Here is a 13,769-nt window from a genome sequence, read left to right on the forward strand (position 1 = left end):
CTCTTTTCTATTTCCTATCTTGTGATTTCTATGTCGTTCTACCTGTCGCCTCTAGAGCCTAGTAACTTGTCTTTTTTGAGTCATCCACTGTCATCATGGTGGTAGCTTAGGAGAAAGCCGTTTACATACTAATCAATAGCACCCAAGGCTAAGACTCCGAATAGTTGGTTGGTTATAGACCATTCCAGGTATAACCACTATGGATATTTAGGTAACTTGAAAAGTAGGTCCAGTATGCTACCTAATGCCAGTAAAGTGCTGCCATGGCCATGAGCTCACCTGACCAAGAGTGAGTGTATTGCGTGCTGTCCACTGCTAATCAGGAAGCTACCTCTTAAGTCTGCCCAGAGCGGAGTCGTCTCCACGTAGATAATAGGTATCAGAATCAGAACCTTATTCCTGTATGAAATGATAGTAGGTGCAATGGAAAATTTTTCTCTCATTTGGACATATAAACCTATGTACAGAACCTACTCCGCCGCCTCCGCCGCACTCTCACCATCAAAGGTCGATCCGGAAACAAACCCCCCTGCTTCATCAAGTCCGGCTGCGGAACGCCATTCCTCACCAACTCCTCTTCGATCACCTCGATCTCCAACCTCAGCAGTAGGGCCGCCAGGCCTCCGAGGATTTCGTTTGTCGCAAAATGTCTTCCCGGGCAGAGGGTGGTTCCGCCGCCGTAGGGTCGGAGGGATGAGAGTCTTTGCTGTTGTTGCTGTTTTTGTGGTGTGGTTGTGTCCGTTTTGGTTGATGATTTTGGTTTTGGTCCCAAAGAGATTGGCTTTATGAGAATGCGTTCGTTGGTGACTGGGCTGGGTTTGTCGCTGTTATTATTATTCGTAGAAGTAATGGCGACGGTGGTGGTGGTGTCCGCAATATACTCCGCCTCCGCTTCAGCAATCTCATCCATCCTCTCAGCCTCACCGTCATTAGAATTGGTATTAGTATTAGTATCATCGTCCTTGTCTCCGTCCTCATCCAGAAGAAACCGTCCGGCCCAAAACCTCACCGGATCTGACTCCGGCCGTCCTGGAATCTCCCACGTCGCGGGATCCATCTGCAGCGTGCGCGAATGCACGATGACCATGCTGTTCGCTCTGAATCTGTATCTGTATCCGCATCCCTCGAGCTCGCAGTCTTCCCGCACGACGCGCGGTGACAGAGACGCCGTCGCCCAGCGGAGTGCCTCGAGGTAGACGGATCTGAGTTTCGGCCGGGTGGTGATCTTGGACATGTCGAATGAGACGGGGCCGGTCTGGCAGGTTGAGATTTCTGCGAGGAGGTCTGTGAGGAGGGAGGAGGGGTTTAGGACGGATTGGTTTATGACTTGCATGGCGACGGGGATGGCGTTGGCGTTGAGCTGGATAAGACGGTCTTGTTAGTAATAAAGTATTTTATTTGGTGTATAGTAGTATATCATGCTGATCCTACAGTACTTACCCCCCAAAGCAACGATATCGCATTCCCCGCCCTCCCTCTCGCACTGATCCCGTTCTCCATCATCCGTTTGGCCCTGAGACGGGTATACCGATGACCCCAGTAGGGATCCCAGAGAGCACCATCATTCTCATTATCACCCTCAATCTTCTTATAAGAAGAAATCATGCCCTCCTTCTCCGCCCTCAACGCCTCCTCCTCCCAAAACATGCACATCCTTAGCCCCTCGTCTCGAAGCGCATAGGCCCTCGGAAACAAGAAGCGCGGCATCCTGGACACGATCTTCTGAAAATGTGCATCGAAGTCCCACAGCCAGGTGTCGATGTCCGGCCAGAGGGTGTGGATGCTGGAACCGAAGAGGGCGGTGATGGAGGCGTGCGTCCAGGTTGATTTGACGTAGGTGCAGAGGTCGAGGATTTCCCATTCATTATCATCACCGTCATCGTCGTCGTCCTTGTTGTCCCTGGGCGGAAACCGCCTATCAATATCCTCACACAACGTCTCGATGAACCGCTTCGTCAACTCGTCCAGCGCCTCGCCCGAGAGATGGATACTCGCCAAGGTGTGGAGGTCGTGGAGGATTCGTCGTCCGTCATCATCCTCACCACCATCAGGACCTTTCTTTTTCTTTTTCTTGTCATTATGATAATTGTTAACAACCTGCGCACCCATCCTCGCAGTCCTCATATCCTCCCTCGACGCCCCGACCACCTCCCACACCATCAGATTGAACGGGTCGAAGACAAAGGTCCGCGACCTGCGGTAGATCTGGCTTGCCAGTTTTGGGTCGAAGATCAGGTACAGGTGGCGGCCGGCGATCTGGACGGTGGCTGCTGGGTTTGTGGGGAGTAGGGATCTTGATTATTATATATATATTTTCATATTCCATCATCAGAAGGTCTAGTTTGATTGATAATCCCCATATGTGCAGGGTATGAGGCCTAGGTTAAGCGGTTAGGTAGGTAGTCAGGTAGGTACTTACCTAACCCACGCGACAAACCCATTGATATCACTCATAAAAGACAGACCGTGACCGAGCCAGGGGATGCGATAGGGTACAAGTGGTGGCTCGCCAGTAGCAAGTCTCCCTGGTAGTAATACCTTGGAGGAATAATCTGTAAACCACCATCGCCATATTCCCATGAAGACCAGTGGAGGAGCCACTACCAGCAATAACAGCGTGATAGTTGAGGGCGATGATAGTAGTGATGGTGCCATGGATAAAAATAGGTAGTACTTTAGATATAAACTATAACGGCGGGGTCAATCAACCTAGCAGAGAAATTTCCATTTCACATTCACAACTGAGCTAGCTAGGTAGATTAGGTAGGTAAGGTGAGATGGATTTTTATTTATGTAGAGGTATGTACAAAGTTATTTGTTGTCGCCCCTATTGCATACCACCACGGAGGTGAGTATCATTACTTTAAATGGGAACTCACCGGGAAGCTTACTTCCTGACGTTACACAATAATTGGGTCGTCCGTGCTTTATCCTCTTTTAGAAACCGTGCTCTCTCTCTCTCTCTCTTATCATTGGGTTTTACAAAGAAAGAAGGTTGCGGAAAGAAGTTAAAAGACTCAACCCCTAACTCAGTTTTCTTTGTCTCACTGCCACCCAACCTAACCTAGACCCGCACACTGACGTGTTTGAACTACCTCACAGTCAGTGACATTGCATTATTTTTTTTCCTTCCTTAGCTATACATAATACTCCGGCAATATTTCGACTCAGCTAGGTATATATATATATATGGTGTTGAGGTTGGGTTGTATGTACCTTCGTCCAAGTTCGCAACCTACCCTGATCACATATCACATGTCACGCAAATCTACACGAGGTCGCGCATCCAGTTAGGTAGGAGTGTGTTGTGATGGCCAGAACGCCTCATTCCTTGGCGAAGCGGGGTAACATACCTCCTAATGAACAGTTTTACTTGATGATAATGATGATGATAATAGGAGGAGTATCAAACGCCCAGGTCAGGTTCCTTTGTTGCTTTGGTATCCATACAGTGGTCGGGGCATCAGTGTTAGCACCTTAGGTAGACAGGAATAGGTCCACTTAGGTTAGGAGAGTATCCCAGGCATTTTCCTAAACAGGTAAAAAGCTACAGCAAAGCAGCTAGTATCTAAGTGGACATGTATAGATATAGCGGTTAAAGACTGTATATACAGCATGTACGTAGTACTAGTAAAGAAAAAGACTTGATTCGTATACTCGTCTCTATTCTAAATCTAAATCTAAATCCAAAGCTTGTACGAATGCAACGTGCAGTTTTCCAAACTGAACGTATGCGTGCTTATTTACAGTACAGACCATATCAGTGATGTATATACACTGGTATACACACTATATCTATTAGGTATGTATAGGTATGTATACCCCCCTCTTCATCCCACCAACATTATTAGATTCACTCCCCCTCACTGCTTATTCAAAATATCATCCGCGACCTTCTCCGCCAACGCATACACCAACGCCTGCGGATGCCCCGGCGGCAAGAACGGAAAACTGCTCGCGTCCACAACCCTCAGTCCTTCCACTCCATACACTCTCGCCTGGCTATCCAGCACGGCCATCTTGTCACCAGAATGCCCCATCTTGCACGTACACGAGGCATGGTACACGGTCGTCATGCTGCGGGCGATGATATCCTTGATCTGCGCGTCCGTGGTGTAATTGCTTCCAGGAAATGCTTCGACAGGGTCCGCGACGCCCAGTCTGACAAGCTCGGCCCAGACTTGGCGCTGGCGTTTGAAGGACTGGATGGCCAGGTCCATGTCTGTGCCGGTGGGGTCGGAGAACCAGTTTGGGTTGATCACAGGGGGAGTGGACATGTCTGGTCCGGCGAGGGAGACGGTTCCCCTCGATAGGGGAGCAACCAGGGCGACGTTGACGGTGGCGTAGTTGTGGCCGTCACGCGGGTCTGCGGTCTGCTTGTTCCAGTTGTACCCGTTGTACGCGGACACGGGGAGCCATTCGATTTCGGGCCAGTCCGGTGGGAAAGAGGACAGGGCGTGGATGGAGCTGTTGGATAAGTGCGAGCGGAATGGCAGGGGAAGTTTCTCCCAGCCGTAGTAGCCCGGTCCGAAGATGGACAAGGGACCAGTGGCGTTCTTCAGGTACAGCTCTGCGGCTGCCGCGGCGAGGGTCTTGTTGTTGGCACTGGCAGACGCGGTGAGCACGTTGACGCGGTGGGAGATGCCGAAGATGGGGTGGTCCTGCATGTTCCCACCCACGCCGGGGAGGTCGTTGATGCAGGAGATGCCGAACTGGGCGAGTTTCGAACAGGGCCCGATCCCGGAGACCATCAGCAGCTGAGGGGACTGGAACGCCCCCGCGGAGACGATGACCTCCTTGCGGGCGTTGACGGTGAAGTTGACTGATGGCGTGCCAAAGGTGCCCCCCGTGACGACTTTCACGCCCGTGGCCCTCTTGTTCGAGTCGAACAAGATCTTCTGCGCCAGAGTGTTCTTGTATACCACAGGACCTTTGCCGCTGTTCAGGGCCGTCTGGAGGAAACTAGACTCCGACGACGAGCGGTGCGCGTTCCTCGGATCGATGGTCAGAGTCGCGTAGGCCGAACCGATCAGTTTCCCGCTGTTCAAGCCATCGATCTGCTTCATACCCACGTTGATGAAAGCCTTCCGGGCCCAGGTACCAAAAGCATCGACATAGTTGCTGAACGAGACCTGGAGAGGGCCCCCATACGAGCTGAAAGCATTCGGATCCGGCTTATTCGTGGCATTGGTATACAGGTCCTGGTTCGGTGGCGTATACTGCGCGGACTTCCGGTAGTAGGGGAGGAAGTTGTCCCAGGTGTAGCTCTGGTCGCCCACCTCGTCAGCCCATCTCTGCATGCTGTCGACCGTCGCACGCTGGTAAAGCATGTAGTTCCTGGCGGAGCAACCGCCCAGCGTCTTGCCCCGGGCATAGTGGAGGACTCTGTTCGCGCAGCCGGGTTGCGGTGTTGTGCTGAAGCCCCAGTCGATGAGCGGTTGGAAGTTGTTCGGGTCTGAGCCCGTGAAGTAGGTGGCAGAGCCAGGCACAACGGTCAGGTTGCTGCTATCGACCTCGTAGAAACCGCCCGCCTCGATGACGGCGACGCTGACGGTGCCATTTTCGGCCAGCCTCGAGGCTATTGTCAGACCAGCATTACCTCCACCAACGACGACATAATCGAAGGTTGCATCGGTTCCTGGCAGACCAAACGAAGTTCCCAGGATAGTCCCCAGCTGACCATAGTCGAACAGATTGAGATTCAGCTGGGCAGAGGCAGCAACTGCCAGAAAGGAGAGAAGAAGGGGAGACGTACCCAGCCGCATGGTGGACTGGTATGTAAGCCAGTAGACAGGTTGACAGGGAGAGGAATCGGTGCAGGACTCGACTCTGACAGTCACAACAACCTTCGACCTGGCATGTACAGTATACACTATTTCAGCTCCTCCTCCAAAGTCCAGACAGCTGTCAAAATCAGACTGTCACGACTGTCAGACGCAAGGGACGGACGAGATTCGGATCCATCATCCCCTTCACGTGGCGGCCAGGGGCGAATATAAAGCTCTGTCCAGGGCCTCGTCAAGTCGGCTCACCTGGACGGTAACGAACCGGTGGAGATCGGAATCCATGCGGTGTCTCTCATGGTCAAGTCAGGCAGAGTTTCTCCTCACGGGCCTCTCAGCCAAGAGGGAGAAGAGATGATAGATCAGACTCGGTCGGGGCAGTTCCTGCAGGAACTGAGGGGACGCGGTGGACCTGGTGGAAGCTTACCGCGATTCTCCACCCGCTCTGTGGCCGTCGAGAGGCCGAGGTTCGAACGATGGAGAAGGATTGAGCACCTTGAAGGATCTGTCCGCCGCTTGTGGCGTCAAGGTTTGAGATCGATTGTCCTTTATCGGTTTATCCGGAGGGCATGAGGATAACCTGTTCGTAGCCCCATTCCTCGTCCTTTTTCCAGCGTAGCATCTCTGCCAGCCCCTTGGTCAGGAGGCATGTGATAAAAGATGTCTCCGCTGCCGAGACAGGCTCGCCCATGCCGTCATCTTCATGACAGGGAATCAAATGTAGATATGTGAGCAGCATAACACTGTGTATGTGTACATCGAAGAGACCGGGAACAGAGGCAACGGGGATGGATCGGGGACTCCGATCCGAGGGCGGAGAAGACCGAGCACAGGCCGCGCCAACTCCACCGGCAAACCTTTCCGCCCAGTGGACTGCATGTTGGCTTCTGTGTGGTACGGGGAAATATTATTACAATGGTCAAAATATACCTGGTTGTCAAGATCTGTGGTTGCCAAAGGGTCTGCAAGTATATGATGCGTGTACACTACTTGACCAGGAGATCTATCACGATCTGCACGTAGCTTGCTTCGATCTCGCCACAGGGGTCTCCTCTGTAGTGTTGCCATATCCGGACATTTCTGATAGAGTCTAGAAACGTTGAATCGGAGAGATTCACCGAATACCCAGACATTAGAATTCATCATAAAGTCAAAATTTTTGTTCATTAAGTCTAGGTATATATATATATCCGAATCATCGTATACATGGTATATTATACATTTCATACATCCGTTCATACGGGACTCGACGTCTGATGGATCTCCCTCTCTAGCCTGATGCCCGACGGCATATGATGAACATGGCGACCGTTGTTGTCCCCCGCACTCACTGACGACTGGACGTCGACCTTGGCTCCCGAGTAGATCGCGTCCGAGCTGTCCGGCCCCAACGATGGTGGCGTGTGCTCGTCCGATAGGCGCGCGAAGCCCACCGTGCTGCTCGCATCATGATCTGTCGACCGTGCTGTTCCCATGTTTGAGAGATGGATCGTAGCGGTTCGCGCGCGCGAGCGGGTGCGCGAACCCGCCGTGTCGCTTGTCGCGTTCTTCGAGCTGCCATACAGCCGCCGGAACAGCGGTCGCAGGGTGGGCAGGCAGGCGCAGACAATACCGACGGACTGCTCGACCGAGGACCAGGTCGCCGTGTTGATGGTGCTGTATGTCGGATCGTTGATGCGGGAGCCGTTGAACTGGATGATGCGCAGGATGGACACGATGCAGACGAAGCCTCCCAGCAGGAAGATGCCACTCAGGATCAGCTTCTGACGGAAGTCCGCCTTGACGCGCCAGGTCATCGTTAGGGGCAGACAAAGCACCAGAAAGTCCATGAGCATGTTGGCGATTCCGTTCCAGCGGAAGAAGTTGACCTCGTCCATGCAGCGTCCCGATTGGTCCTTGTTCCAGAAGTAGGACACGGGCTGGCAGCCGGCGATGGATGCAATCACGCACGCAATGAACCAGCCGACGATAATGAAGCCCGAAATCCACAGCGCATACCGGAATTTATCGACCACCCCGAAGATGCGGTGGTATAGGAGCAGCAGGGAGGCCTTGGTTGCGACTGCGTTGGAGAAGTATGTGAGTTGGACGGCCAGGAAGCTCTGCGCAGGGGACGTCAACATGTTGCGAACTTTCGCGATGTTCAATGGTCAAAACACACCTTCCAAAAGTCCTGTACTTTCTCCTTAGAGACATACTGAGCATGACGTCCATAATCATACAGCAGAACTTCAGACCAGCGGGTGGCCGCCATGCCCCAATTGACGACCTACATGTAGAAACACCATCAGCCGCGAACCGTGATTATCATATAGAGATATAAACAACAGGCAGGCCTTACGAGAGCCACCAGAATGGACCAGTCATCCCACCAGTACCCAGCTCTGGCGACATACCGTGCGATAAAACGCAGAACGACGGAAATCGTGGCTGGCACGAGCGTGGCAATCGTTCCGACCCAGATGCGCCAGGCGATGTTCACATTTGGGCCCGTGTCATCCGCCGCCATGATTACCCTTGACAGATCTTTTGCGGGCCATCTCCTGCGACGAGGGGAACGGCATCCCTCCGCGTGCGCTGCGGGTGCTCATCTTCTTTATACAGTACAAGATGGCAATGGTTCTACCCAGGGAAACGCGGCCGCAGGACCCCAGCAACCGGGAACTCTTCTGACTGCGAACATAATCGTAATAACGCATATGCTTTCTGGGTTCCGCACGGGCTGCACGTTCGTGCCAAAGCCCAAAGTCTCGAGCGAAGATCGTGGCCGGAAACGGATATTAAAGTGCAAAGCTAGCGTCTGCCCTGCGCGCGATCTCCGATCCTCATCTCCACCGGCGGAGCGGAGTCCTGCGAAGCTTATCCGCATCTCGAACAGACGCTCTCGACGCCGCCACCAGATGTCGTGACGCAGCTGCCCGGCATCTCCGGTTGGCCTTGCTTGTGAAGCTTGTCGGAGTGATCAAAGCTTCTCCCCGTTGTGCTGGAGTTTTCTCCGGGTTTCTCATGTTCCTCGCGAACAGCCCTATCCGATGGAAGGTTCTCCCGTTCAGATGAGCTGCGACCGTTTGGATCAGCTGAGTAACAAAACCTGCAGATCTATGTCGGACTGCTCAGAGCCAAGGCAGGCATGGACACATACGTGTGCAGTAGCAGTAGGCCCCTGAGCCCCGTGCACAGCACAGCTGCATCAAACCTCTCAAACGGTCGAGCGGCTCAATCTCTGGCCCCTTGACATCCATTTCCCTCTGTATCCATGGAGATGATTAGTCGCAATTCGTACTTCACGATGGGGTCTCCCGAGTCAGCTAGCCGCGGATGATACTATCTCTTCGCATCCATGGAAACCAGGTTACGTGAACCATAGAAGACCAGACCACTAACCACGCCAGGCAATTGGGGAAGAACTCTCCACATCGTTCAGTTTCCAGAAATCCAGAACAAGCGCATTATACTCAAAGCAATATCCTGACAGAGGCAGTTAGTAACGCTCTACCAGGGCAGCTGAACGTGGGTGCTAAGGTTCCCTGGCAGGCCCACGAAGGGGCAGGCCATAGCGGTATAACCTTGAACCCGTACGAGGCACCGCTGGGCACGTTAAGTCTGATGAACATGAACTCCGTCTACCTACCTGGTAGTAATATACTCCGCAGTAGTAACTCAGCACTGGTCCAGACTTGGATCGAAGTTAATAATAAATCGGAGGCTTCCATAATTAAAGCCGTGATCAAACGCCCTGGTTCTCGAATGTGCCTCTCTCTCTCTCTTTCTCTCTCTCTCTCTCTCTCGCACGGACACGCTGCAGTGAAAAGCTTCATCCAAAGAGGCAGATACCAAGGCAGTTAGTTGTTCACGGGATCCATCTGTGGCAATTCTAGAATACGTGAAAGGGAACAAACGGGTAGGGAATCGATGAAGGATGGATAGAGGATCCATTAGGTTCGGATGGACCTTTTTATGGCTTGTCCCGACCCGATGACAAATTCCTAAACAGGTGCCTTAAGAACAGCCAGGAATATATTTTTCTTCTGGAACACTGAAGCATAAAACCGCCCAGTCGAACGGTTTAGGTTGTACCTAACACACCATCCCAGAAACTGGTTAAAGTCCTCATTAAGGTTGCTTCGCATGTAGATCTGTTTGGTATTCTGCAGCTTCGAGATTGTTCTTCAACGCTGCATCCCATTGGCACCTGTCCGAACATTCATTCCAAATGCCCACCTACCCACACAACCAACCGACCAACCTTATTCAGCAATTCCGTCCTGCGGGTCGAGATAGGGTGATCTCTGCGGAGAAAGTTCGTATTATGATTGATACTATCTAGAACCTGTGCTCTGTGCGTGGCTTCTGGTGCTGGGCCTGCCTGCCTGTTACGACCTTGATGTCTCAACTCACAGCTGCTGGTAGCAGAGCATATATATATGTGGACTGCTATGTAAGACGTCAGCATCAAGCGCGATACGAGGAAAGGGTAGTCCCATGGTTACTAATGAAAGTCATCGGAGAGAAACCAAGTAAATAAGCAGATAAAAACAAAAAGTCCATGGTGGAGAAACTCGCTATTGCGGAAGTCGCGGTGCCGCATTAGCCCATATGTTTCAGACAGCATGGCCTTGCCACGGTTAAGGTAGCGGGGCTAGATGGCAGCTCTCATTAACGAATGGATAGCTGAGGTGAACATTCTACGTGCATGTTGGATACCCGATACGGTTGGCGAAGCCCTTTCCTACGAAGATCAATTCTCCGATTGCCTATCACCGAGAAGAGACAAAGGAAAATATAGAATACCAAAAGAACGTCGAACAAGAATAAGAACAACAACTAACCAGAGGTGGGGAATCAAAGTTGATAATCACGCCAACTCCTCCAGCTTCAATAAAAAGCAGGAATTGAATCCATATGCATGACCCATGAGAATCATACCGCGTGCTTGGACGCTGTCAAGAAGGGGAAAAAAAGGTCCGACCAAAGTCATTATGCGCCAAAAAAAAGGTGTTTCCAGAAAGATCATCAAGGTCCAAAATCAACGAAATGCAAGTAATAAATGCCATCCCATGAAGCCACACGACGCCGGTCGCTAGAGAATCTCACACGGTACCAAGAAACGCCTTTACCAAAAAAAAGGAACTAGAGCCGTCATTACACAAAAAGACATTAACGAACGTTTTCTTCTTCCAAAGCGGCTTTGATCTTTGCAAAAAATCCGGCTGGCCATGCTGCCAACTCTTCGTCTTTGGGAGTGCCCCGGACCCGACAGTGATTCACCACGTTGGTCAGTATCCTGCTGAGCATCTCCTGAGTGACAGGAACAGTCCCTTCGAGCTGCGCCTCAGGGTATAGGAATGGATCTCTCTGGCTGAGCAGCTCCTCCACAGTCGGGCGGAGCGTCTGGTCACGTTGCAGACACCGCTTCAGGGTGCGGATGAGCCCAGGAGGAACCGGTACGCCACCGACGCCATATTCTGGAAACTCGATCTGAACTTTGGGATTCGGAATCGCCATAATCCGCTCGTAGTACTTGGCGATTCGAGCAAACGGCGGTTGGCCGTATACCATCTTGTAGAGGATACAGCCAAGACTCCAGACGTCACTGGGTTTACCAAGTTTCATCATTTTACCCATGCTTGCTGGCAGACCAATTGCCGCATTGGAATCAATCAGAGCCTCTGGAGACATGTAATTGGGTGTTCCCACTTGCTGTTCTCGATGCACATTGACGGTGTTATCCTGGATTGCATTGGCGATACCGAAGTCGATCAGTTTGAGTCTCCCCTGCACAAGAAGGAAGTTCGCAGGCTTCAAATCCGAATGGACAATGTTGAAATTATGAACAGCTTGAACGCATTCGAGCATCTCCTTCCAGTAGTAACGAGTGAAGCTTACGTCGAAAACTGCATCCTCAGCATTCAGGCGATATGTGAGAATCTTCTCCAGATCTGATTCACCAATCTCCATGAGGACACTGAGTGTGTGTTTTTCCGAGTTAAGTTCCCAATCGAAGAGGCGGACGACTCGGTCCACATTTTCGAGCTTCTTCAGCAGGTCGATTTCTCCTTTATAACCAGTTAGAGTCAGGGGGTCAACGTCTTCCAGGTTCACTCTCTTCAAGGCAAAGATCTTGTAGTTCTCGGCCATTACACGGTACACCCTGGAACTTCCGCCTCGGCCAATACAGTCCATACGGGTGAATGGTTTGTGGTTAACCGAAACCTGGCTTCGTTTCTTGCGAGACTGCGATGCAGTTGCTGCACCTCCCGTAGCCGTAGCAGTTTCAAGTACTGACATCTTGGGTGGCGGGGGGGCGGCTCTGCGAGGTGTATTGCTGCTTCGAGTAGCCAACGGGTGCCTCGCTGAGTCGGGTTCTGGAGGTTTGTCGGCGTCTTTTTTATCATCGTCATATACGACTGCGTATTTTTCGGGTCTATCCAAAATGCTGAGTCCCTGCGGTCTGGAGCGCTTGAATGTCGGCGGTGGATCGTTCTCCTGCCCCTCCGTTGGATGTAAATGTTTCACAGAGGGGACTTTGAACACAAGTTGTTCCCTCGCGGCAGACGACTTAGACGATGATTCTGAACCTGTCCCAGGAGCTGATTTCGACCGCGACCCATATGACTTTGGTGAAGAGGGTCGCGAGAATGGCTCATCGCCAGTGCCGGCAGCACCTGACGATCCGGGCTCTTCGTCGTGAGATCGAGGGCTGGGATCTATCCACGTCAATTTGGGCGATGTAGAAGCTCTCTTATTGCCGGAGCTGGGATGATTCTCGTTCTCATCCTCATTTAGTTCTCTGTGGTTGTCGTTGGGTGCGTGTTTCTCATCCAAAGGCCCGTTGTTTTCCTCACTTTGCCTCCGTAGCACGCCTCTCCTTGCTGGTCCATTCAAAAAAGAGCCTGTGAGCCGTCCCACTCTCTTCACACGCAGAGAGCCCTGAATTCCATGTTCCTCTCCATTGCGCGCACGAAGCACGCTGGCAGTACCGAAACGTGGAGCTTGCTCGTCCTCGAAACGCGGCTTCTTCTCATCTCCAGAATAGTGCGCGCTGTTATAGTCCTCAGCGGAATTCCGTTCAGCAGATCTCCTCTGGCTCGGTGATACCTCGTCAGGAGAGCGGGTGTGACTACGAGATCCAGTGATACGGACGCTGCGCAGCCGTGGAGCTGGTGTGATAAAATCGTTGGCATTTTCTCTTGCATTGGACTCCGCACCTTCATTCTTGGAGAAAAAAGAGCTATCCCTCCTCGATGTTGTACGTGCGGACCCCACACGGACCACTCGAGGGGCTGGACTGCCAGTGGATTGTTCATTGGGCGAAGCAATTCGCACCTGTCTTTCTCTACCAGAAGAAGGCTGCGAGCCTTCTCCCTCACCGGCTGGTCCCCTGGGATAGGACTCACGGCGGGGAGAAGTATCTAGACCCAAGGCATCTTCCCCCAACAGCGCTTTGACAGAGGCACTGAACTTTGGTTCCGGGACCTCTTCGTCCGAGCTGTCACCTTCTGCGAACTGTCTAGACATTGATAGAGCTTCGTTCTTCGATGCTTGATTGTCCGAGAGCGGTGAGCCACGTGTAGAGCGTGACCGCGAAAGTGTCGGTCGGGACGTCTGTAGCAACGACGGTCGGCGATAAACACTGCCGTTGTAGGACGATGGAAGAGGGGTCGGGGAAGCCGTAGTCGCCATATTATGATCCATCCTGGCGCAGACTAGCGCAGTCGCATCGGCGCCCCAGAAGCAGAGCGGCCGCCGTCGATGCCTTGTCGTTCAATGCCTCGAGGTCTCGTCCAAGTCGAAGACACGAAGTTGCGGCGCTCTAGCATCCTAGCGCGAGCACCGGTCACGTGCATAACGGCCACAACAGCCGTCGCCAGAGCAACGGCTTAGTCATCGAGATAGCTTAGTCAGCCGAAATCGCCCGCCCCTTTCGCCCGGCGATCACGGGATCAGCGGCTTCTTCTGCCCAGCCTTATCGACTATCCATCTTCA

At 52.4% G+C, this 13,769-nt stretch overlaps 4 protein-coding genes across 4 annotated transcripts; all 4 read right to left on the reverse strand.

The window, feature by feature from the left end:
• Positions 1-457: 457 nt before the first annotated feature.
• Positions 458-2,109, reverse strand: VTN00DRAFT_7012 (uncharacterized protein; the record flags this gene model as incomplete). The annotated part of the gene is made up of 2 exons (XM_069433713.1): positions 458-1,360; positions 1,441-2,109. The coding sequence occupies 2 exons, from the start codon at positions 2,107-2,109 to the stop codon at positions 458-460; spliced, it is 1,572 nt and encodes a 523-aa protein (XP_069287066.1).
• Positions 2,110-3,863: 1,754 nt separating this feature from the next.
• Positions 3,864-5,765, reverse strand: VTN00DRAFT_7013 (uncharacterized protein; the record flags this gene model as incomplete). The annotated part of the gene is made up of 1 exon (XM_069433714.1): positions 3,864-5,765. The coding sequence occupies one exon, from the start codon at positions 5,763-5,765 to the stop codon at positions 3,864-3,866; it is 1,902 nt and encodes a 633-aa protein (XP_069287067.1).
• A 1,253-nt stretch (positions 5,766-7,018) lies between these two features.
• On the reverse strand, positions 7,019-8,292 carry VTN00DRAFT_7014 (uncharacterized protein; the record flags this gene model as incomplete). Its single annotated transcript, XM_069433715.1, has 3 exons — positions 7,019-7,885; positions 7,945-8,052; positions 8,125-8,292. The coding sequence occupies 3 exons, from the start codon at positions 8,290-8,292 to the stop codon at positions 7,019-7,021; spliced, it is 1,143 nt and encodes a 380-aa protein (XP_069287068.1).
• Positions 8,293-10,940: 2,648 nt separating this feature from the next.
• Positions 10,941-13,478, reverse strand: VTN00DRAFT_7015 (uncharacterized protein; the record flags this gene model as incomplete). Its single annotated transcript, XM_069433716.1, has 1 exon — positions 10,941-13,478. One exon carries the CDS (start codon positions 13,476-13,478, stop codon positions 10,941-10,943), a length of 2,538 nt encoding a protein of 845 aa, XP_069287069.1.
• Positions 13,479-13,769: the final 291 nt, after the last annotated feature.

Source organism: Thermoascus crustaceus (genome assembly GCF_041956765.1).
Source record: "Thermoascus crustaceus strain CBS 181.67 unplaced genomic scaffold VTN00scaffold_4, whole genome shotgun sequence".
In the NCBI taxonomy this organism is placed as follows: domain Eukaryota; kingdom Fungi; phylum Ascomycota; class Eurotiomycetes; order Eurotiales; family Thermoascaceae; genus Thermoascus; species Thermoascus crustaceus.